The 26,384-nt window shown below is 37.3% G+C and overlaps 1 protein-coding gene and 2 long non-coding RNA genes across 3 annotated transcripts; 1 reads left to right on the top strand and 2 right to left on the bottom strand.

Moving 5' to 3' along the window:
- Window positions 1-270: 270 nt before the first annotated feature.
- Window positions 271-8,684, bottom strand: LOC110870212 (ATP-dependent DNA helicase RecQ). Its single transcript, XM_022119413.2, has 20 exons — window positions 8,514-8,684; window positions 8,269-8,381; window positions 6,764-6,839; window positions 6,539-6,681; window positions 5,936-6,022; window positions 5,659-5,742; window positions 5,375-5,582; window positions 4,943-5,028; window positions 4,264-4,495; window positions 3,961-4,084; window positions 3,302-3,438; window positions 3,049-3,157; window positions 2,920-2,962; window positions 2,604-2,739; window positions 2,438-2,508; window positions 2,228-2,321; window positions 1,927-2,139; window positions 1,621-1,830; window positions 649-894; window positions 271-490 (listed from the first exon to the last, which is right to left on the bottom strand). The coding sequence occupies exons 1-20, from the start codon at window positions 8,535-8,537 to the stop codon at window positions 365-367; spliced, it is 2,562 nt and encodes an 853-aa protein (XP_021975105.1). The 5' UTR covers window positions 8,538-8,684; the 3' UTR covers window positions 271-364.
- A 282-nt stretch (window positions 8,685-8,966) lies between these two features.
- LOC110870225 lies at window positions 8,967-25,765 on the top strand. The gene is made up of 3 exons (XR_002553123.2): window positions 8,967-9,215; window positions 14,796-14,797; window positions 25,754-25,765. It is a non-coding gene; the product is annotated as an uncharacterized LOC110870225 (long non-coding RNA).
- Window positions 9,886-12,403, bottom strand: LOC110870220. Its single transcript, XR_002553122.2, has 3 exons — window positions 12,247-12,403; window positions 11,668-11,733; window positions 9,886-10,683 (listed from the first exon to the last, which is right to left on the bottom strand). It is a non-coding gene; the product is annotated as an uncharacterized LOC110870220 (long non-coding RNA).
- Window positions 25,766-26,384: the final 619 nt, after the last annotated feature.

Raw genomic sequence — 26,384 nt, 5'->3', positions numbered from 1 at the left:
AAAGACATTCATATAAAAGATCTGTGTTAAGGGCAAAACAGTCTGCGTGCCAGCTTTAGTCTGTCAGTCTGATGACTGACTCGAGGCGGCCAAAGCTCGTTGCTCTAATGGTTCATGAGAACTCAGATCACTCAACCCTTGTACTAGCAACACCAATCAATTTTTTTTCACAAACTTTTGACATATAACTTGTCATTGAAGTTAACAATTTTATCCTATGTTAGAGCAACTATATTAGACTATGTAATATAAAATCATATATATATAGGATTACTCTTAACATAACTATAATCATAAAATCGGTTTCAATTCCATTTCATCGCTAATAAAAATTAAAAGAAACATTATATCCATGAAAGCTGCATCACATAAGTTTATACACATTGTTCTTCTTATAGATTAAGAAGTCACCCTCCATACAACTCAGCACATCCACCACTGCTGCTTCTGTTGATCCAGTGAAGTGTTTCAACGCGTCTTCTAATGTAACCTGCATAATATACCGATTTTGTCAATAAAATATCATCATTTTTTTCAAACCAACTAGTGTGCCAAATATAATCTTAAAGTCATATTTTTTTAATAATAATATAATTTCTTGAATAGAATAACTTAATTACGTTTTGAGTGATTATATCGACTACTCACCCCATTCTCGAAATTCTGGAGCCACGCTAAAATGGAAGCTTCATTAACCTCCATTAAAGGGCGAGTCTCTTCTTCTGGTACATCAATCTTCATTCGCTTTCTTGGAGACTCATCAATGATTACAACCTCGCTTTTCTCATTAATTGACTTTTCAGATAATTCTTGTGTTTTATTCCCATTAATAGCTTCAGATGACAACCCAAGATCTTGCATTGTCAAAAATGCCTTGATTTGAAAATACTCGACCTGATACATCAAGGTCAAACAATATTTGATCCAAATGAGTCGGGTAAAGAAATAGACTAAAAACAAATCAACAGGGCCGGACGGTTTAGACGTCACCTAAAGTATAATAAGGTGTTTATAATTTCCTAGAGTAAAATGTCATTTTCGTCCCTGAGGTTTGGCCAGTTTTGCGACTTTCGTCTAAAGGTTTGTTTTTCCGCATCTAGATCCGAAAGGTTTGAAATCTTGCCATTTTCATCTGACTCGTTAACTCCATCCATTTTTCTTTGTTAAGTCATGGGTATTTCCGTATGTTTTGCTAACTTAAAGAGCAATTCGGTCTTTTTCACTTTATGTAAAAAGACCAAATACCCTTGAAAAGACAAAATTGCCCTTTAAGTTAGCAAAAAAGATGGAAATACCGAAATACCCATGACTTAACGGAGAAAAATGGATGGAGTTAACAAGCCGGATGAAAATGGCAAGATTTCAAACCTTTTGGATCTAGATGTGGAAAACCAAACCTTTAGACGAAAGTCGCAAAACTGGCCAAACCTCAGGAACGAAAACGGCTAATCATTTGATAATTGCTTCTCCGATCATATTAAGTCATTATATGTTAAAAAATAGAAAAAACAAAAAAAAGTCCAAGCACGTCAACCTGGTTTTCTTTGACATCGAATTTACGTGTTTCTGACCCGTTATTACCCTGAATGAAAATTGGATGTCGATATAATGGAGGTTTACCTCTTCTGGTAGTTCATCTTTGATAGGTTTCAGTTTGTCTTTTGAGCCAACTTTCAAAACGGCAGCTTGTATTTGAGCAAAAATCTCTCGGGTCAGCCCGATTTCTTCGAACAATCTAGCCCAGTCAACCATACATCCTTCTCGAGCCGCATCTAGAACATATCCAAGGACTGTTCCTACTTTTATCGGGGCAGATCTACCAGGAAAGTTCTAGAAGACAAAATTCAAAGTGGTTAATAACAAGATCAAATAATATAATTGAAGTTCGTATCCCTTTATCAGTAATTATATGATTTAAATCCGTACAGCGATTTTTTCAGCAGAGAGACCATCCTCTTGCCACATTTTCCAAGCGGAGTATTTTGCGGGTTGCAAGTCTTTTGGTTGTTTCGGTGTTGTGGAAGCTTTGCCGTTATTATTAGCTTCTATGGCTGCAACACCGTCCAATGAAAGGTCCAGTTGTTTTGATAATTGCTGAATACTTTGAAGAAGATGATCACCATACTTTGTCACAAGGTGCTGCATCATATTATTTAAAAATTAATAGATAAACGACCAAAAAGGCTTTTTTTTTTTTTTTTTTGTAAAATACGAGTATTTAGAATACCTGGTTGACACCATCAATGTTTGCCAGCCTTGCTTTAGTAGACGGTCGTGTTGCTACTATCTTTTTCAACGTTAAATCACCACATACCGCGTATCTGCAAAGTAGAAATTGATCTTAATAAAATAAATTCGAATATTAATTACGCTCATGGAAAATATATGGTGAAACACATTAACATTAAGCAGCGTTAATAGACGAACGAAAACTCACGGGGCAGTTCCAGCAGATCTTGCAAGCTTCATTCTCTCTTCTAGAAGAATCTTATAGAGTTCCACCTCTGCCTAAATAGCAGTTAATAAATATTTACAACAATATTTACAAAAAAGTAAACCAAAATGATAATAAAGATAAGAAATCAAATGTCCTTTTAACCTACTTGTGATAGTCCATCATGTTCTGAGCCAGCTTTGATGTCATCATTGCCTCCCGATTCACTTGTTATCGGCAAAAGTAACGGAGGTTGGTGATCGGGCCTACATGACCGCAGAAATTTTGCACCTTCTGGGCCGACACTGGTAAATAAAAAAGTATTCTATCAGTTTCATATAAATTTCCACAAGCAGAAAATTATGTTATGTAGACAACATAAGAGATAACCATAGCTGGCAGCCTGATCTTCAGAATAAATAAAAAAAAAAGACGAACAACTTGTATATTTATAATTTAAAAAGAAAATATAGTTAGATATATACCTTACAGTTCGGTAAGTATCTTTAACAGTCTCAACCAGGTAACCTGCATCAAATTGCATAATTGACTTAAGAACTTTTTGTCAACTAGTAAAGCAGTACAGCTTTATTTCCTAAAAATGCATCGCATACCGAAAGAAATTAGTTGAAAACCTAGGGACTTCCACCAATTTACTGAAAAATCCTTCCCGAGTCCATGAAACGGGAGATTGTCAAACTGGTTTTCGGTGATCTTTTTGGCCTGTTGAACACAAGAAGAATTATTAGAAATATAATCAGTTGACCGTTTGCGGTCAAGAAAAAATGGAAACTAGAAACAAAAGTATTATAGTGAGAACATAGAAGTGGTATAGTATTTGCTAAATATATAATTAGCCCATCTTACACGAGAACCTCGAAGAACGTCTATAGGCAAGTTAAGGCCCCAATAACCACCACAAGCCTGAATGCAACCCATCAACAGAAACGCTTCTCTAGACATATCACTTTCCTCCTTAGCATTAGTGCAATTATCACAATTTCCTGAAAAAAGAAAATATTTGTTTAATGATTATCCAAATAAATCATTCATGAATAACAATTTAATTACCAGAAAACATAGATAAATTAAAAATATAAAATCATTGGTCATGGCACAATCAAAATCATAGTTATTAATAGCGAATAGCGGACAATAGCGACACGCTACCTATACGCTACGTAGCGATAGCGATGAAATAGCGGGCGCTATTTTATGTTTAGCGACACACTAGGAGAAAATTTTAGAAATATTTTATATGTATATTATATCTGAATAAACTGTGTTATATGATGTTTTATATGTATGCTTTAAAAAAAACTAAAGTCCTGCTATTTTACACCTATAAAATCCCGCTATTTGTATTAAAGCACAGAAAAAAAACAAAAAAAAAAACTAAAATCCCGCTATTTGCTTGCTATGGAGGCACCAAAATTAAATAGCGACACATGAGTGATACGCTACGCTATTCGCTATAGCGCTCGCTATGATCGCTATCAATAACTATGATCAAAATCATTCCTCACCACAGTTACTAGAAGCAAATGTTTCCCCAAAATATTCCAGTAAAATTTTTCTTCTGCAAGTTGTCTGCATGCAATATCGTTGAGCGGCCATAAATGAATCCATAATAGCTTTCTTCTGGGTCGCCTGATCATAACATAATATAATAATTAACCAAACCAAGATTAATACATTGACCTATCATTAAGTATCTATAAATGTGTGCGGGTCAATCCAATCCATTTTCATCCGTACTAAAACAAGTCATTCCAACCCAAACCCACTTGACCCATTCCCAACCTGACCCGCCCATTTGATTAACATACCGAGCTTGCTTCTCCGCAGTAAAATTCAGCCTTCCCGAAATCAGCTCTTGAAAAGTATAGCCAGCAATCAGAAGCAACACCATCTCGACCGCATCTTCCACTTTCTTGATAATACGATTCCAAACTTTTCGGACACCCGTAGTGGATCACGTGCCGTATGTCTGGTTTATCGATACCCATTCCAAACGCAATAGTTGCAACCATGACGTCCACCTCGTCCCTTATAAACGACCTACCAACAAAAAGAGACACAAATAAAAAGCCTGATGATATTTTGAGTAAAATGTCATTTTCGTCCCTAAGGTTTGCAACTTTCGTCCAAAGGTTTGTTTTTTCGCATCTAAATCCAAAAGGTTTGAAATCTTGCCATTTTCATCCGACTCATTAACTCCATCCATTTTTAACGTCAAGTCAGGGGTATTTCCGTCATTTAATCTTGCCATTTTGATAGAAATAAACAAAACTAATAGCTAAAATGACGGAAACAGCCCTGACTTAACGTTAAAAAATGGATGGAGTTTACGAGTCAAATGAGTGGCAAAATTTCAAACCTTTTTGATCTAGATGCGAAAAAGAAACCTTTGGACGAAAGTCGCAAAAGTGGCCAAACTTCAGGGACGAAAATGGCATTTTACTCTTAATATTTGTATAAAGTCTCAAGTTCAGGAAATGTTAAGACCTGTGTGACTGTTCACGGGCCTTGTTAGCCATTTGACCATGATACATTCCGGCCTTTATTCCGGCCCCACAAAGTGATGCCGTAATCTAAGAAATCAAGACAAATAAATAAAGTCAACTGCAGATACGCAAGTCTGAAGCATGAATTAGATATGAGGAGTAGGGTCAAGTTATTCTACAAAGGCTTCTAATTGTAAGAAGTGTAAGAAGGATTTATAGAGTGACAAGTGTCCAATGACCTAAAAATAAACCCTAAATCCTTCTTAGGTTTTTTTTTTTTTTTTTTTTTTTTTTTTTGTAGTGGGGTTTTTTGTGTAGTGGGTTTTTTTAGGTTATTGGACACTTGTCACTCTATAAATCCTTCTTACACTTCTTACAATTAGGATCCTTTGTATTTGATCCTAATCCATGAGGAGTATATATGAAAGCTAACCTCTTGGACATCTTTGACTGTCGTACAGTATACAATAGTTGACCCGCCATTTGTTGCATACTTAGAGATTTGTGCCACAAGCTCGTTCACAAATAAAGGCCCACGGTTAATGGATTTCACACCGTAATAAAGGTTTTTACGATCAAATGATCCAATGGCAATATGAGGATCTTTCATCTTAAGTGAATCTGTTATGTCTTTTCTAACCCTATAACAACAAGCAAATAACTGTTAATGATCCAAACATGATTTTCACTAAAGACTAAAAGACGAATAACACGTACTTTTCTGTAGCTGTTGCGGTCAATCCAACAAATGGAACATTTTGTAAAACATCACGCAGCTTATATAACTGTTTGTACTCCACCCTGTAAAGCAGACGAATATTCAGTAACAAAAAAGAAAAAAAAATGTAGCTAAATGTGAAAAACCAATAAAATACATCATACGTATACACACATTATATATTGTTTTACACACGCGTGTACACTGAAAGGTGCGGATGTTATATAATCAAGAAGCAAAGACAAAAACAGAACATATATATATCAGAAAACGAACCGAAAATCATGGCCCCATTCTGAGATGCAGTGTGCTTCATCAACTGCCACTAGACAAATTCCTGTGGCAAGCAACCTCGACCAGAAGCTGAATCAAAAGTACAAACAGCTTACATCACCGTATTACTTATTATTTCTATCGTTCTCAAGATAGCATATCATATCATAACAATAACTGACTTAAAAGGCCTAACTCGTATTGTTCAGAAATTCAGATAATTAGTGAAAGAGTAAACTTCCGTTTTGCTCCCTGTGGTTTGGTCACTTTAACGGTTTTGCTCCAAACCTTTAAAAATAGCCATTTTGCTCCCTGATGTTTCAGTTTTTTTGCCAGTTTGCTCCCCGCCTCTAACTCCATACAAATTGTTTGTGTTTCCATTTTGCTCCCCGCAGGGAGCAAACTGGCAACAAAACCAAAACATCAGGGAGTAAAATGGCTATTTTTAAAGGTTTGGGGCAAAACCGTTAAAGTGACCAAACCACAGGGAGCAAAACGGATATTGTTTATTGATCTTTCTGTTATCACATTATACTAATTACTGTGACAGAAGTTAAATTTTGGACAAAAAGTGTTTCTGAACGAATATTGTTTAATGATCTTTACCTGTTAGGAACAAAGCATGCTTTTTCTGGAGTCATATACAGAATGTCGTATTGACCACTTTCGGCATTCTTTTGTGCATTTGTGTTAGTCTGAGCAGTAGAAAGATGCTCAGCTTTGATACCTCTTTGTTTCAAAGCCATAACCTATAAACAAATAACATATGCATTTAAATTTGCTAATTTATTAAACTTTGATCACAGAAAATAATATCAAGAGTGAAAATACCTGATCTTGCATCAAAGAAATGAGTGGGCTTATAACTATTGCAGTCTTATTTGAAATTAATGGAGGCACCTGGTAGCTTGATTAAACAATTCAAAAAAAAAAATTAAGTCAGTTACAAATTTTAATCACAAGAAAATCAACAAAACTTATAATGTAACCTTACTGAGGCTTTTACAACTTCAGGAGCTGGTGTTTGCATTGCTTATACATAATTAGGTTACTAAAAACAGCTTATTTAAGTAGAAGGATATTGTAAACTTGAATCCGACAGAAGTAACAAGTTTTAATAAGCAATCTCCAACTGCTTATTGAGGAGCAAACGTTGAAGCAATGGTAAGGTACAAAGGATGCGTACATCAGGCCCAGTCGGCCTGACAACCCCGGGCCCACGCATGCAGAAGCCTCATGCATCGGGTCTGCCAAACGGCTTATTAGAAACAGCTATTTCACCCTAAAACAAGCAACACTGTGTTTCATCCAAACACTCCAAAACCCAAGATTATACTACTTCTCAAGAAATGCATCCCTAAACTTATCAATGTATTCCACTTACAGTAGGGGTTTGTACGGTTCAGTTCGGTTATTAGCCTTAACCGAAACCGAAGTTGTCGGTTAATCGGTTCGGTTTATTCGGTTAGTTTGTCGGTTTTCAGTTCGGTTCGGTTCAGTTAATTTTGATCAAAAACCAAACCAAAGTTGGGCAAACAGTTTACTTTAAAAATACATGAAATGATAGTATCATCATCACCATCATCATCATCATCATCATGCTCAGTAAATCCCACAAATAGCAAAGCTAAGGTAGGGTCTGAAGAGGGTAACATGTAGGCAGCCTTGCCTCTACCCCCGTTGGAATAGAGAAGCTGCTTCCAGTGAGACCCCCAGCTCGATAGTAGTTTTGCATCAAGCCTTGGACAAAAGGCACATAGCACTTAGCAATCGGGACAAAGACCGATTGATGCATGTACCCCCTTGTCTTTCGGTTATCAACGCCACTACATGATGCATGATTAATCGTCCGCCGCTTTTAACGTTATTTTCACGAAACTAGTAAAGTAATGTTAAAGTTAGTGCAATTTCACTTTTGCCCCCTAAGCGCCCACACACATATACATTATATGTGCACACCGCAAGCGAAGCCTAACATGATATGATAGTAAAAAATACATAAAATATGAGGTATAAATACATAAATTGATGTATAAATATATGAAATAAATGTATAAAAGCTAGAAATATATGAAAATACGAATGGTTCGGTTTATTTCGGTTAACAGAGGGTACAGAAAACCGATAACCATCTTCTATTACTTCGGTTTGGTTTCAGTTAACGTTTCAGTTATTGCTCACCCCTAATTTAAAGGATACTAATTATTACCAAACACTAATACATGCATCAAAATAGAACCTTCACACCAATGTATGTACCAAAACACATTGAATCTTACATCCCGTATCTTAATCTCAAACTTTGAAACAAAAACAAAACATAAATTCAAAATTACCACAAAGACTTGCCACTGCCAGTAGCCATAACAACCAAACAATCCCTCCCCTCCAAAATCTTCTCAATAATCTCCTTCTGATACGGTCGAAACGTCGAAAACCCAAAGTATTCCTGTTTAATCGTGCATCAACATAAAACATTACATGAGTAAGTGATAATAATCAATACGGTGTTACAAAGGGGGTTTTAGGGTTTACGAGTAACGAAATAATGTGAATAATCGGAAGAGGAGATAGAAATTACCTTGAGAGTCGATTCCATTTTCATCGTTTTCTGATTCGGAGTGAGAGAGTGTGGATTGAATAATTAGGAGGATGAACAACTGGAAACCATAAACCCTTTGTGTACTTGAGGTTGCTTTATAGGCTGGGGTTTTCGCGCCATTTCTTGACGGAGAGATTTTGCTCCTCCCTTTTTCTAATTTTTTTTTTATGTGTCGTTTAATTAAATAGATAAACTTATGCTATGTTTCTTATACATAGAAATCTAATGACATTTATTTACTTTTTAGTTCTAATAATTTACATCGAGATAGTTGGTAAACGGGCAATAAGATGCGCCGCTACCCCTTTTTGAATAGCGAAACTAAGCCTTTTAAAAACTACGTCCATAGATCTCGGGGTCATAACATTACTATGCATGACCCTTTGAACTCGACTAAGTAGGTCCACGGCCTCTGGCGCAAGAAAACCAAAAGTATCAAAAGCAAATGGGATAAACACGTGTTGGTTGTCAAGGCACGCTTTCTCATGCTTGATCACTTTACCCGAAGCAGCCTTTAAAGCAGCCTGACCCACTGTGAAAGCACTACTCCCTAAACCCACAAGCAGGGAAACCCCTGTTAGATCCACACAGGCGTTTTTCCTCTTACCCATCCAAAGACAAGAATGTCGGCTGGTCGAAGGGTAGATCTCCCTTCCAACGGGTCTGTTAAGAAATTAACGGGTGCCTCTTTTTAGCAGAAATACCAGCGCACCTGAATATGTCAAAAAGGACATCCCTAACCAAATCATGTCGGTATTTGAACCCCAAGAGCTCTCTACAATGAACTGCATGCTCACCAAAAGAATCCAAACACGCCTTATGACAAACTGAGCATACCTCGTCAACTGGGAATGAATGAATCATGAGGCGATACTTAAGGATAGTACGGTACTCCACCAGCGACATATGCTGGCCTAACCCATCTATAGGTATAGCAAGAAGAAAATCTTGTGCATGTGGTGCTCGGAGACACTCAAAAACGGCTTTTTGTCTAACGATCAAGTCAAACTGCACTTCGATTTTGTGGACAATTTTACTAAAAAGAGCACTCGCCAATGCATGTTGGGCTTTAGAGGGGGCGGTGTCCTTATTAGTGAAACCGCTGAAGTCGTTTTTGAGACGGTTTTACTAGTGCTAATACGCGCAAACTTTTGTGGGTTGTTGAGACGGTTTTACTAGTGCTAATACGCGCAAACTTTTTTGGGTTGAACATGTTTTCGATGTGTTGACAAAGAATATTATACGATTATAATAATCATGACAAAATTCTTTGAAGGAAATTATTATGAAACTCTCATTTCATAAAGTAAATAAAACAACGAACGTACTATTGACATAAATAAAACCGAAAGATAAATAAATGATGAAATTATGTTTCTATAGTTTGAAATATCATAAAAAAACCTATTAGTCTAATATTTCTGCTTTTTGGAGTTTCGTAACCAATATACTCGCATTCGTATTGTTGAGCAATTGAAAAAACCAATCATCACCTAACGAAATATATTCGACTTGAATCATATCATACCATCCAATAACACTAAACCGCTTGTAAAATGACCTTGTGTGATCGACCATCTTTAAAAACAGTAAAATAACCAATTTGATTGCAAACTAACATGAAAAGACATGTTATTATTTTAAAGCTGCAAGTATTCTTTAACACCATGTGACCTGTTTCCTTGTGAGGAATGAACCAATACATGACGTCTATAGCTTGTGCCATCATAAACCTGAGGATGCAATTGAAAAAAAAAAAAAACAGGTGAACACCCCATGACATGTTGAACAGTAAAATGTTAAATTAGAGAACCCACGAAAGGAAACACATGAAATGAACATATTTATACCACCAACACATTAAAATGTTTAAACATGACACAACTTGCAAGACTTTGCATTTAACTAAAACACCCAATCTTACTTATATGGGAATTTATAAGAGATTTGCATTTATATGAATAATGCAAATAAACTTACATACAAAATTACGGTTTGATAAAAACATTTTAAGTATTTCAAACATTTCAAAACACTTTAACACTTTTCAGATTCTAAAACAAACTATGCAAAAACGGTAGCTTTATCTTCGATTGTGTTCGGTTCTTTGGCAAACTCGATCAACCATCCGTGACATTATATCAAACACCTACAATACGAAATTTGTTATAAACTTCAGTTATATATTACATATAACATATTAAAACATAACAAACATCCTTACATGACCCAACAAACAAAACAATTTAGGTTATCTCAGACCCTGACGTAAGCTACAGCTGGCCACCGTAGATTACCGTGGACTGAAGCTTCAAATTCTTCCTGTTTTGTCGTTTTAACTAAAAGTCGTGTAACTGTTTCGTTACTTGTCCGTTTCACTTGAAACTCGTTTCTAAGTGATTGTAAAACATTTACCACATTCTTAGCTCGTAAACCCACAACTCGGATTCATGAATTTCATGTTTTATGCTATCGGATCTGTTTTAAATAATCACATATTTGACCCGTTTGCATAAGTAAGCTAACAAGCTTATAGGATCACATCCTTTTCGCAAGAATATCATTTTTATGATTGTTCCTCACTATCCAGGTTAATTTCCTTGTGTTTTAACGTATTCGTTATTCGATACGCAATCACATTATTCAACCCGTTTAACCTTGCTATGGTTGGACTTAATATTCCGAATTCTTTTACGAATTCTCCATCTTTTAATTATGACTCATTACCTGAGTCTATATATTTATAGTACGCGTTCCTGTTATCCGGTTACGCTTATATTAAAATCGTAGCCAACAACCGGGTTTATACCGAAGTCATTATTCACGCACTCATTCTGGTATGCGTTAATACTTCATTTTTTGGCCCGTTTGGTTGTTCGTATGAAATACATCACATAGAACGCGCCAAACTTATTATCTTTTCTCCATTTTGACTTGTTTGGTTGTTTAAGTGAAAACCATCACTTTTAAACAATCCCAAACATATCATTATTCAATATTGCCTATTTGGTTCATTTGTGTGAAATCCATTATTACTTATGAATGAGCCTAATTTGTCTAATATTGCTTCATTGTCCAACATATATCATTACAAAATCATAAATAAAATCTTACGAAGCATAAAGCCACGTACCTTAAAGTTTATTCTTCAAGCGAGCGTTTGTCCCTGCTTGGCTACCCGACGCTTCACCCGCGTTGCCTAAAATGTACAACCCGACATTATTAAGACCTTCTGGTTTATAACCAAACTTAGCAATTTGCCAATCACAAAATCACATGTTCTCATTCACATTTGTCATACATAACAACATTTATGTATTCATATAAGCATTTTATCATACACCTTATGTGCAAAATTTTTATACTATCTTTGTTAAGTCTATTAACCAACAATTAACCATGTATACATCTCATAGCATCAAAACGAATTATATGTTCAATTAGCACATAAAACTCAATGCATCAAACTTCAAATACATCATTTTCATGATTATGCTTCATATACACGTTCACCAAAACCCACTTACATATACATTGTATTTCATTCAAACACTTAGAATTAGCAATTGATTCACAAACTTCCACCTAGGGTTTGTTCCTAAGTTCATTTACATCATATAATTCACACTAATTTCCACAATCCATGTAAGAATAGAAATCTATGGATCTCATCAATTTTCATAACATCACCAAATATCAAATTTTGACATACCTGATGATCCTCTAGTCTAGGTGATCAATAATTTAAGTTCATGCACGAGCTAGAGGCCCGATTTCCCTTTCAATTTGGTGATTTAAGATCATTGAGGGGTTTGCCCCTTTTCTTTTACTCTTGATCGACGCGCGCACACACACTCTAAGTGTGTGTGTGTTGTGTTTTTTTTCCTTATAATCCAAGAGTTTCTAATTTTCCTCTTTTGGCCCCTTAAGATTGTGGTTTTCAATTTAAAAGGATTATTTCTAAATATTTCAATTAAATTTTTAATTATACATACTAATTAGGTTGAATTTCCCACTTACATGCTTTTACTATTTACTGTTTAGGTAATATTTAATTATCTAACATTAATCAAATTTCGGGGCGTTACAAGTCCACCCCATTAAAAGGTTTCGTCCTCGAAACACGTATACGTACCAAAGAGAGAAGGGTATAGTCTCATCATTTCTTCTTCGAATTCCCAAATAGTGTCTGATTCCTTCTGATGTTCCCATTTGACCTTCACTTGGCCGATTTCCTTGTTCCTTAATCCTTGAGTAAATTGCCATTTTAGTCCCTGAGTTTTGTCCAAATTTGTCATTTTAGTCCAAATAGTTTTTTTTTTGCCTCTGGGTCCCTGACTTTTCCCTTTTGTTGCCATTTTGATCACATACACTAACTCCATCCAAAAACTCCATCTTTAACCAGGGGTATTCTAGGGATTTTCATTTTAAATGTTTTCAATTGCCATTTTGATCCAATTCCAAAAAATCAAAAAAATTCCAAAAAATTCTAAAAAATAATAAAAATTCTAAAAAATCATAAAAATTCTAAAAAATCCATTTCGGCGCGAACCGTTTCAAACTCGAACCGTTTCGAGCTGAACCGTTTCGAGCTGAACCGTCTCGACGCGAACCGTTTCGACCCGTACCGTTTCGAGCTGAACCGTTTCGACGCGAACCATTTCGACCCGTACCGTTTCGAAGCCAAACCGTTTCAAGCCGAACCGTTTCAAGCCGAACCGTTTCAAGCCGAACCGTTTCAAGCCGAACCGTTTCAACCCGTACCGTTTCGAAGCCGAACCGTTTCAAGCCGTACCGTTTCGAACCGAACCGTGCCTTATCGAACCGAACCATTTCGAGCTGAACCGTTTCGAGCTGAACCGCTTCGACGGTTCGGGTCGAAACAGTTCGGTTCGAAACGGTTCGCATCGAAACGGTACGGTTCGAAACGGTTCGCGTCGATAAGGCACGGTTCCCGTCGAAACGATTCTGCTCGAAACAGTGCGGGTCGAAACGGTACGGGTCGAAACGGTTCAGCTAGAAACGGTTCGGTTCGAAACGGTTCAGCTCGAAACGGTTCGCGTCGAAACGGTTCAGCTCGAAACTGTACGGGTCGAAACGGTTCGCGTCGAAACGGTTCGGGTCGAAACGGTATGGGTCGAAACGGTTCGTGTCGAAACGGTTCAGCTCGAAACGGTTCGGGTCGAAACGGTACGGGTCGAAACGGTTCGCGTCGAAACGGTTCAGCTCGAAACGATTCGGGTTCGAAACGGTTCGCGCCGAAACGGATTTTTTGGATTTTTAGAATTTTTTAGAATTTTTATGATTTTTTAGAATTTCTTGGAGTTTTTTTGATTTTTTGGAATTTGATCAAAATGGCAATTGAAAACATTTAAAATGAAAATCCCCAAAATACACCTGGTTAAAGATGGAGTTTTTGGATGGAGTTAGTGTATGTGATCAAAATGGCAACAAAAGGGAAAAGTCAAGGACCCAGAGGCAAAAAAAAACTATTTGGACTAAAGTGGCAAATTTGGACAAAACTCAGGGACTAAAATGGCAATTTACTCTTAATCCTTTGACCTTTCAGTCAAGGATTGCAATAGGCTTTGCCACATAGTTGAGTTTATCATCCACCTCTATGTCGTGATAACGAACGTAGGCCGTTTCATCGGCTAGACACTTTCGGAGATGTGAAACGTGGAATGTATTGTGTATATTACTCAACTCTTCCTTTAGTTCTAATTGGTAAGCCACTTTGCCCACTCGATCAATAATTTTGAAAGGCCCAATAAATTGCGGGCTCAACTTCCCTTTATTTCTAAATTGAATGATTCCCTTCCATGGAGGTACTTTAAGCATTACCTTATCACCGATTTGAAATTCGATAGACCTTCGCCTTTTATTCGCATAGGACTTTTGTCAGCCTTGTGCGGCTTTTAAATGGGCCCGAATCGTGTCGATCTTCTCGTTTGTGGCTCTAACCACATCCTTATGGGCGAGTTCACGAGTACCCACTTCGCCCCAACATACCGGGGTTCGGCATTTCCTACCATAAAGCATTTCATATACGGCCATACGAATACTTATTGGTAGCTATTGTTGTATGAAAATTCAACCAATGGTAGACAAGCGTCCCAACTATCGCCAAAATCAATAATACATGCCCGAAGCATGTCTTCTAATGTTTGTATTGTTCACTCGCTTTGCCCGTCGGTTTGAGGATGATATACCGTACTAATTAACAGTTTGGTACCCACTTGCTCTTCAAAGTCATGCCAGAAGTTTGAAGTGAACCGGTATCTCTATCGGACACGATGGATACCGGCACTTCGTGGCGTGCTACGATTTCGTTCATATACACCTCCGACATCTTTTCAGAAGTATAGGTTTCTTGAATAGGAATGAAGTGAGCGCTTTTTTTCAATCTATCCACGACCACCCAAATGGCGTCGAATCCTTGTGTCGTTCTCAGCAATCTAGTTAATAGGTCTATGGTAACATGTTCCCATTTCCAAACGGGTATGTCTAATGGTTGGAGCTTGCCGTAAGGCTTTTGATGCTCCGCTTTTACTTGTAAACAAGTTAGGCATCTTTCGACATACTTTGCCACATCTCTTTTCATTTTGGGCCACCAATAGTTTTGTTTTAGATCTCGATACATTTTGGTCGCTCCGGGGTGAACCGAGTAATGCGACTTATGAGCTTCGTCGAGTAGGAGATCCTTAACACCGCATGTGTTTGGGACCCAAATCCTACCGAACGGAGATTTCAACCCATTTTCGCCTTCCTCAATATCTTTCACTAAACCTTTTATACGCTCTTTCCTCCAATTTTCTTCTTTTACTACTGCAATCTGAGCTTCTCGGATTCGTTCAAGTAGACCCGAAGTTACCACTAATTACATTAACCGCACTCGAATAGGAGTGTACCCATCCTTTCGGCTAAGGGCATCCGCCACTGCGTTGGCTTTTCCTGGGTGATAATGGATTTCGCAATCATAATCCTTCACCGTTTCTAGCCAACGCCTTTTTCTCATATTTAGTTATTTTTTTATCCAAGAAGTATTTAAGGCTTTTATGGTCAGTGAAAATGGTGCATTTCACTTCGTACAAATAATGCCTCCAAATCTTTAAGGCAAATACCACAACCGCCAACTCGAGATCATGAGTCGGGTACTTCTTTTCATGTGTCTTTAATTGTCTTGAGGCATAAGCAATTACCTTCCCTCTTTGCATAAGTATGCATCCGAGGCCAAGCTGGGACGCGTCAGAGTATACGACCATGTCATTGGTTCCATCTGCTTTTGCTGCCATGTCTCAAGATCGCTGGCATCAACGTTTGGGTCACCCTGGCGATAAATTATTACAGTCTTTGAAATTGTCTTCTTTTGTTGATTTTGGAAAACTCAATAAAACAATTTGTCAATCTTGCGTTTTTAGTAAAACTGTTAAGTTGCCATTTTATGATTCTGTTAATTGTACTCGTTCAGCTTTTGACATTGTTCATAGTGATTTATGGACATCACCCGTACTTAGTACGGGTGGTCACAAATACTACATCCTATTTTTAGATGATTTTACGAATTTCTTATGGATTTTTCCAGTTGCTACCAAATCTCAAGTCTTTCATACCTTCACAACTGTTCACAATTTAATTCATACACAATTTGAACGTAAGATCAAACAGTTCCAATGTGACAATGGCAAAGAATATGCAAACCAAAACTTCTATAACTTTTGTAATCATAATGGCATGTAATTCCGTTTTTCTTTGCCATTTTATGATTCTGTTAATTGTACTCGTTCAGCTTTTGACATTGTTCATAGTGATTTATGGACATCACCTGTACTTAGTACGGGTGGTCACAAATACTACATCCTATTTTTAGATGATTTTACGAATTTCTTATGGATTTTTCCAGTTGCTACCAAATCTCAAGTCTTTCATACCTTCACAACTGTTCACAATTTAATTCATACACAATTTGAACGTAAGATCAAACAGTTCCAATGTGACAATGGCAAAGAATATGCAAACCAAAACTTCTATAACTTTTGTAATCATAATGGCATGTAATTCCGTTTTTCTTGTCCTTACACCTCGTCACAAAATGGCAAAGTGGAACGCAAAATCCGCACCATTAACAATATGGTTCATACCCTTCTTGCTCAAGCATCATTGCCCGCCAATTTGTGGCATCATGCACTTGAAACTGCCATGTATCTCCTAAACATCTTACCAAGGAAAACTCACCAGTTTAAATCACCTACATCCTTGCTCTACAACTGCACTCCGGAATACGACCATCTTCGTGTTTTTGGGTGCCTGTGTTACCCTCTTGCACCTTCCACCACCATTCACAAACTCAACTACCGGTCACACCCTTGTGTTTTTCTCGGGTATCCATCCAACCATCGGGGTTACAAGTGTCTTGATCTCACTTCTCACCGACTCATTATTTCGGGACATGTTCACTTTGAAGAATCTATTTTCCCATATCACATACAATCGCCCACCATATCTCCCTCCTATGATTTTCTAAACCCCACCATTAACCCTCTTGTTTGGGATTACCTAAGAAACTCACCCAAGTCTTCTCCTCCCAATCTACCTACTGCCGCCCCCAATCCACACTCCTCATCTTCACCTACTAGCCCAAATTCCACAGCCCATACTCCACCTAATTCCCCAGCCCACTCCCACAGTTCTCCCTCTCACCCTCACGACCCACAACCAAATCCTTCCCCAGCCCAAACCCCACCCATCTCGTCTGCCCAGATCTCGGATCACCCTTCGGCCCATTCTTCGCCAACATCTCCAGCCCAGCCCACCTCCTCGTTGCCAACCGGCCCTTCCTCGCCTCCCAACTCAACCCCTACTGTACCAGCTCAGTCAAAACCAACCCCACCCGTCACTACCCGAACCATACATACTCGCTCTTTGAGCGGTATTTTCAAACCCAAACAACCCTTTAATCTACACACTTCCACTATCGTCCTGATTCCCAAGAACCCACAGGTTGCCTTGTCCACTCCAGGGTGGTATAATGCCATGTCCAACGAATTTAGTGCACTTATTAAAAACAAGACCTGGGAGCTTGTACCCAGGACGCCTGACATGAACATTATGCGTAGCTTGTGGTTATTTAAACATAAATTCAGGTCGGACGGTAGTTTGGAGCGTTACAAGGCTCGTTTGGTTTGTGATGGTCGTAATCAGCAGACGGGCATTGACTGTGGCGAAACTTTTAGCCCAATTGTTAAATCATCCACCATTCGTCTGGTACTTTCTCTTGCATTATCCAGCTCTTGGCAGATTCACCAGTTGGATGTTACCAATGCATTTTTACATGGCAACTTGGAGGAAACGGTTTATATGCACCAACCCGTGGGATTTCGTCACCAGGATTTTCCTGATCATGTTTGTCTCCTACGGAAGTCTCTATATGGCCTGAAACAGGCTCCGCGAGCCAGGTACCAGCGGTTCACCGATTTTGTTACTATACAGGGGTTTCGTCAAAGCAAGTCTGACAATTCTCTATTTATTTACCATCATGATCAAGACATTGCCTATCTCCTCATCTACGTGGACGACATCATTCTAACCATGTCCATCGATGCCCTGCGACAACGATTGTTAACCACACTGTCCGGTGAATTTGCTATGAAAGATTGGGGCTACTGTCTTATTTTTTGGGAATCCAGGTGATACGGGACGGTAATACTATGTTCCTATCTCAGCAGGCATATGTTAAAGACATTCTTCATCGGGGCGGTATAGATTCCTGCAAACCAGTCGCTACACCTGTTGATACGCAGTCCAAATTATCGGTTGATTCCGGCCCATTACATGATGATCCATCTCTCTATCGAAGTCTTGCGGGTGCCCTCCAGTATCTTTCTTTTACTCGCCTAGACATCTCGTATGCTGATCAGTAGATTTTCATGCATATGCACGCTCCTCGGCTTGATCATTGGAACGCCTTGAAGCGCATCATACGATATCTCTAGGCCACGACTGACTTTGGTCTCCATCTAGGACCGGTTCCCAGTCTTCGTCTGCTTGCTTACACCGATGTTGATTGGGCTGGATGCCTCGATACTCGTCGATCTACGTCTGGTTACTGTGTTTATTTGGGTGACAATCTTATTTCTTGGTCTTCGAAACGTCAGTCCACCATTTCTCGGTCCAGTGCTGAGGCCGAATATCGAGGCGTGGCGAATGTGGTTGCGGATATTTGTTGGTTACGTAATCTTTTGCTTGAGCTTCATCATCCTCTCTCTCGTGCTACCTTGGTGTACTGTGATAATGTTAATGTGGTCTATCTTTCGAGTAACCCTGTGCAGCATCAGCGCACTAAACACATTGAGCTCGAAATCCACTTTGTTCGTGAACAGGTTCAACGCGGTCACATTCGGGTATTGCACGTTCCGTCTCGTCATCAGGTTGCAGATATCTTCATAAAGGGCCTCCCACGAGTTCTGTTCGATGACTTTCGTACCAGTCTTAAGATCGGTCCTCCCGACGTTTCAAATGCGGGGGTGTAATAACACATTGTATATTTAGTAATGATCTAGTAATTTAATGTATAGATATCTCCACCAATATAGGAGATTTAGTTTGTATTTCCTTGTACTATATAATCTCAGTCAATGAATGAAAGTAGACATGTTGAATCAATCTCTTTCATGTTGATATTGTTTGGAACCAACTCAGGGAGTTTTCCGGTGCTTATGATATTCTATTATCAATTAGGTTGGTGTTGATCCTCGTATGTTTACTTGCTATTATTACATATTTTATTTGAAATTAAGATATATAAATATACTCATTTATTATTTTTCTTCCTTTAGAATGGTTATTGTTTTAAATGGTAATGGTTCAAATGTTGCCAAAAATTGTGTGCCTTTAGTTCTTACCTAAACCATAAAACGTTCAAATTCTTAGTCTTCTTTAAGTTATTGTTTTCATAGCTTTTAATGGTGCTAGGCGCACTTTAGGTGAATATGCTTGGCCCTAACTGCAAAGCGCAAAAAAGAGTATGAGGAAAAAAAACGCATAAGCATAATGAAGAAAAAAAAATATATTATGTACTAGAAAAACAATACTATTCTTCAATAAGGAGTAGGATCAAATACAAACCTAATCACGAATACAAACTGCAAGAACCATTTAAAAAGTGTCACATGGCATCCAACTAATTATAGAGAAATAATAAAATAATATCATAAATAATTTCAATTATATTGAATTCCTTATAAATATGCTAACAAGCAATTAATTTTTTATTTGGATCTTCCTTTTGTTTTTAATGTGATGATTAAGAAACGTGTTGATAAAATTAAAATATGTGCTAAAATTAATTATCTTGATTAATTTTCATGTGCTAATATAATTCAAAAGTGCTACTTTTATGTATATATTGTTTTGGTATGTACTAACATAACCTTTTTTAAGTGCTAGGATCTGTTCTTACGGTTTGTAGGATAAATATGGTTTGTACCGTAACCAACCCCCTTCAAATAAAATAAACAAAAGTTATTATATAACATTTAAAATATATTATATGCTAGAAAAAAATACTTTTTTGGAGTTCAATGTTAATGCGAAAGCATAAATGAAATAAATGCGAAATAGTTATATGCGCAAAACCACGCGCCTTAAAGGCATGCAATAAAGTATGAAAAATGAGTTTAAATGTTTGATGGCAAATAGACTCCATGAGATGCCCTAGTTTACGTGCATACCTAGCGACCTGCAAAAGCATGCTAGAATGTGTCAACACAAGGTTGGTGAGTTCACAAGTTTCAATAAGAATAAACGTTTGCCAAATAGTGTAAAAGTCAATTATATCTTTAGGTAGCTAGTCTGTTTACAAGTTACTAAACATTTTGAACCGAAGCTGACTGATTTACGTTTGATGCCTTTCACCACGTTTATCGTAAACAATACAAATGTTAGGTCAATATTACATTCGTTCGACTCCCAAGCGTGCTAACGCGACTAACCCGGGTGGGGTTTGTCAAACTCAGTAGTACTACTCAAATTACCTCGCTAACTCCCTATATTAACGGTTCAGTGTGTAAGAACTATCATGATGTGTGTTGCGTTTAACACACAAGTGATATAAAGGAAATACAAAATCTAAAAGTTGCATTCATGTTTTCTCCCAGAAAATCATGTGTAAAAGAGATCGTGAAACTCACCTCAGGGTGCATGTTTTCCATGAAATGCAAATAAGTATAAGTGACTTGCTAACCGCTACCTAGTACACATAATGTCTATAAGTGCGTGTTTGTGTTGGTTCATATGACCTTTGTATCCAAACAATCCCATTGTTTTATGTTTTAGGTAAAGACTCACAAATTTGACCAAATTGACCGGACGACCCGTTGGTGACTCAATATATGTATTATAGTTTGTTTGTGATCGCATTGTCATATTAAGCCAACAAAACACGTCACATTGTATGACTAATATCAAAACTTTTTTTAGCAAAAAAGTTTCTCTTTTTAGCAAGTCAAGCATGAAACTCTAATTCCCAAGAATTCTACACGTCGACAATTCTAAACATGTTCATATATCCTATTTAACACATCTAGAATGTTAAACATCATCATACATGTCAAATTTACTAATCCTACACGTCTAGTATAACAAAGTTTCCACTTTTGGCAAGCTACGATCTAACATGCAAGTTTACAAGTTTTCACCCACCAAAACATGTTTATACAATCCATGTAACACATTAGTATCGTCATACATGTTCATGCAAGTCTAGAACTCAAGTTACAACATACAATTTCAACAAAGTTTCCCTTTTTGGAATCCCTAGGTAATCATGCATCATTCACATAATTTAATCACATCAAATTGTTTCATTCATCCTAACTAGCACATATAAACTCAGATTGATCACCAATTGTGTCTAACATGCGATCTTACACATACCAATATCATAAAAGTTTCCATTATTAGTAAGTTGTGAACAATATGATCGATTACCAAATTCATTATTTTTAATATGTTAACATGCAGAAGCGGTCTTGAGGATCTAGGTGTCCCGGCTGAGCCAAAAAAAAATATACCCCTTACCTTTAGGCCCTAAAAAAATTTAAATAATGTAAATTATTATTTTTCTAAACAACCATTAAAGTTATAGTAATAAACAATCATTCGCATCCATATATAACCGATAATTTTTAAATTTTTTGTGCCCCAGAAAATGTGCCCCGACCAGACGCCCACATTGCCCCTCCTTAGAGCCTACCCTGTTAACATGTTTATATTAACATATTATCATCACTACATGTTGGGATTGAACCCTACTAGAGGAACAGATAATGAAAGCCAAAACCGGATCACAACAGTGGACTCATAATAAGCAGCTATTTGCACTTGGCTTTCCCCTTAACAGTGGTAATCTAACAGCTGATGGATCTTAAGTACTGCTCAATATAACAACTGATGAACCAAACACTGATGAAACTCTAAAGACTGCTGAAGATAAACACTGTTGCTCTATCTACTGTCGTTTCCTAAGTACTGCTGAAGACACAAGCACTGCTCATTCAAAGACTGATCACCTTTGAAGAAAGCACTGATGCTCAACATCAGTGCTCAGGCTACAACAGCGGAACGTGAAGCAGTTGTTATCTCTTGCTTTGTATTTTACTTGTAATCAGTTGTTACACATCAGTAGTTTGTATAGAACAATGTTTATAGGTTGTTAGGTTGTTAGATGTCACTATCTTGGTGACGTCAGCTGAGATGCTTCAGTGGTTTGGTATGCCTATAAATGGAGCAGTACCCTGTACTATTACATTTGATTGACTGGGTGGATTCTTCTTCCTCAATCCAATCCTTTCATCTTGTGCAACCAACCTTGGGGTATCAGGCTGAGGGGGAGCTTAGTTCGGTAAACATGCTTGTAATCATTTGCTTTGTATTTCAATCATTCAACTTAATGAAAAGCATTTGTTTACCAAACTATTTTCTCTTCTGATTGTGTTTATAAAGTTTGTTTTTCATTTTCGCTGCACTTAACCTTATTTTATATTCATTATTTTGTCAAAATCATACAAACAAGCACAATCATGACAGCCTCCGATCCTAACAATTGGTATCAGAGCTCGGACAGTCAAATTCGATCTAACAATCAATTTGAAATAACAGTTCAGCTCAAAATTCATTGATACTAAGGTTGATTATATTTAGTTGAAAAACAGAGCAACGAGAAATCATGTTCAAAATGATGAATCTGATACTCTGTAAAACAACCAAGATGTCATAAGATTCACAAATTTCAAAATAACAAGTGTTTTCATGCTCAAATCACTCATAGTTTTCAGATCTGACAACATGTCTGGCAACTATGTATGACTATCTTCATTCAAAATTGATTTCAACTGTTGTTATGAAATTTGTGATGATTTCATCATATTTTATACTAAAGTATGTACCTCAGATTAGCGAAACCTATGTTCATATAAACATTAGTGTTATGCTAACATAGAAAGAGGGAAATAAAGCTTTAGTCAAAATTTCTTATGTGCTAAAAGGTAGGTTGAGAATCCTCAAAAGGACCAAATCAACTTTGTCAAACCACATTAAGAAAATAAGGGGTCAAAACAGTCCAAATCGTACGTAATGTGAGATTTGGTAATAAAACATGTACAAATGTGGCCAGATCTCTCAAAACATTACTTCAAAATGATTCTGGACTATGCTTTAAAAAAAATGAAATCTCCCAGTGAGTATTTCTGTACTTATGAATGAGAAGGGTAAAAAGGGAAGAAGAAAATGAACAAAACTCAAAAGTGTGTTTATCTCAAAACTTTTGAAACCAAAAGAAAAGGAGTATAAACATAAAACACTTATGAGTCCAAAGTTGGGTAAAACAATGGTAATCATGCAACTGTGTGCATTCATCAATACAGGAATTGTTCAGGTAACAATGGCTTCTCCAGTGATTGACCTTAAAAGAAGAATTTACAATCAATTGACAAGAAAATGACCCTAAACAATGGTCAAAATAACTTGAGAATGATATGATCATGTACTTACTTGAAAAGTTGTCAGATCCTTTTGATGTTATTTTCAAAACATCCTTTAACTATTTTTTAAGGTGTTTTTCTCAAATAAAACCGGATATATTATTTCATTTTTTTTATATAATATATTTTGTACTTTTACTTTTTTTTGATAGTAAAAGTTTTCTCACCGGTCAGGATGTAATTTCCTTATTTTTGTGTGAAATTATTATCCATAAATCTGATCAAAAGGAAATAGTACACATGTCAAGGTCATGTTAAGCTCAAGTTTGTTTGTCACAGATCAAAAATTGATTGCAAATTGATTTTGAACTACTGAGATACTCATGTTCTAGTTCAAATAATTAGACACAAAATGAGTAGCCTTAGTAGAAAAGTCTTCATCATCTAGGATGCTAAACCACTGTCAGGAATAATGAACATGTGGCAAAACCTTGAACAAAGATTTCTGAGATAACTGCTGACAATTTAAACTTGAGAATTTATATCCAAAATGTAAATTGTTGAGTATAGCATTTCTGCAGAATAACAGATGTTAAATATGAGGTTGTGTTTACACAAAATCAATACCCACATCTAAACAAGCAGATGCTAAAATTATTTGTCAAAAGTCAAAACACTGCTGCACAAACAGTTGTTATCCAAATGATCTTCATTATTGCCTTCAACCACTGTTGAACCTTAAATGCTGTTGTGCCTCAACATCTGTTCTCTAAAGTCTGTTCACTGCTGAAAGTCAACCCCTGCTCCTTGAAAATATTGAAAAACACTGATGCTCAAAATCATTGTTCTATTCACTAATATACTATCCACTGATAGTAAAAATCATCCACTGCCTCATTTTGTTACCGTTGTAACTACTGATGGTTGATTCATCAGTGGCTGTTAAAACAATTGTCCTCCATTATTTACTCTTTCATCAGGTGTTGACACATGGTCAGCTTTTTAGTCGTCAGATCGTTATAACCGCTGCCACATTAGCATTCACTTTTTCCCTAATATAAAACCCTGATTAAACCCAAACAGGGACTCACACTGTTGAATTGAATTCCAAAAATTCTTTTCTCAAAGCAGTTTCCCACTCTTCTTCACAAAAACTTTCTTCGATTTTCTTCATCAAAAAATGACAAAATCAAAATCGAAGTCAAAATCAAAACCATCTTCTTCCTCCACTCCAACAGACGCCACTCAAATGGCCTCTGAAACCACAGAAATTCGTTACAAAGCCCCTCACAACTATGTGGGTATACTCAGAAAACCCACAACCTACAACACCTTTGACACCATCATTGACATCCTATCTGCATCAAAGTATAAAACTTTGATAACAGCAGATGCTCCCATCTATCTAAAAACCCAGAGAGAGTTCTGGAACAATGCTACCCTTGAAAAACAAGGAGACACTGTCACAACCATCAACTCCTCGATACAGGGTAAAAAGATCCAAATCACTCCACAATCCATTTCAGAAGTTTTCAAACTCGATGATTTGAAAGGTAAAACCTCATTTTCTAAAGCCGAGTTGAAAAAGGATTTCATGAACAGGGGCTATGCAGAGCAACCAAAAAGGGATACCTTAAAAAAGGGCTATTTCCCTTCTGCACCCAGATTTTTGTTTCACACACTATTGCGTGTGTTTCTAATAAAACAACGTCTTTTAATGAAATACCATCGAAAAGTCAATACCTGGGGTATGCAATTTTAAACAATGAAAATTTTAATTATTCCCAGGAAATATTTGATGATTTGGTAAAAAACGTTGATAATAAGGCATTTCTGCTCTTTCCAAGATTTTTAAGCTACTATTTTGAACAAAAATTTGTAAAGGAAGATGCAGAATTGCCCAAACAAGGTGCTTCTTTTAAAATAAACTGTTTAACACCTGAAACATTCTCTAGAATGTTGGCACCAATAAAAACAAAAGTAGAGGTGCCTGAGCAGAATTTAGCAGATGAAACTGCTCCTCAGGTATCGGCTGCTGAGCCCACTGCTCCAGGTGATCAAAGCAGCACACCCGCTGTTTTGAAACCCACACCTGCCACCACAAAAAGAACCAAAAAGAAAACATCCAGAAAGCCCACCAAACCCAAACCAAAGGCACCTCTGGATGATGAGATCCCAGAGTCAATGCCAGTGACAGCACAAAAGTCACCAATAACCACTGCTGCTACTTCCTCACAGCAGATGGAAGAAAGATCTCAACCCTTGCCTCAAACTCCTCCTGCATCCTTACAAAAGGATCAGGTTGTAAACACAGGGACCCCACAATATGAAGCTCTGGACCCACTCGGATCCATCTTCCACAGTCCTAATCCCAAGGACATGTCTCTTTCAACCCCCTCACCCTCACCCTCCATATTACCACAATCCATGATACCCTTGTTGCATACAGTTGGTATTACTCAGACACAAACCAGTTCTTCTCAAACACCTATCACTGAGAATATACTCCCACAAGTGACTGGGTCTGATGTTGATATCTCTGTTATCCCAGCAACAACTGAGGAGGTTACACTGCAGGAATTACAAGTAATTCCTGTCAGTAGTTCAAGTGGAGCAGCCACTACAAATGTTGAACCCACTGGTTTGCATTTGGACAGTGGTTACATTCATAAGACTCCCTTGAAGGCAATTTCTTCTATAGCACCCCTGAGAACCACCAGTGAGTTTGTTTTAACTACTGGCAACATCAAAAGGTTATCAAGTGCTGAAGAAAGAAGTCCCCAGTACCAAGAACAAGGGGCATCAATGGCTGATTTTTGGGACTCTGTTCCTAAGTCACACATTGGTATAACCACTGCTGGTGGGGATTCAG

This window comes from Helianthus annuus, chromosome 1, assembly GCF_002127325.2.
Source record: "Helianthus annuus cultivar XRQ/B chromosome 1, HanXRQr2.0-SUNRISE, whole genome shotgun sequence".
NCBI lineage: Eukaryota > Viridiplantae > Streptophyta > Magnoliopsida > Asterales > Asteraceae > Helianthus > Helianthus annuus.
This window is presented reverse-complemented; position numbering and strand designations above follow the sequence as displayed.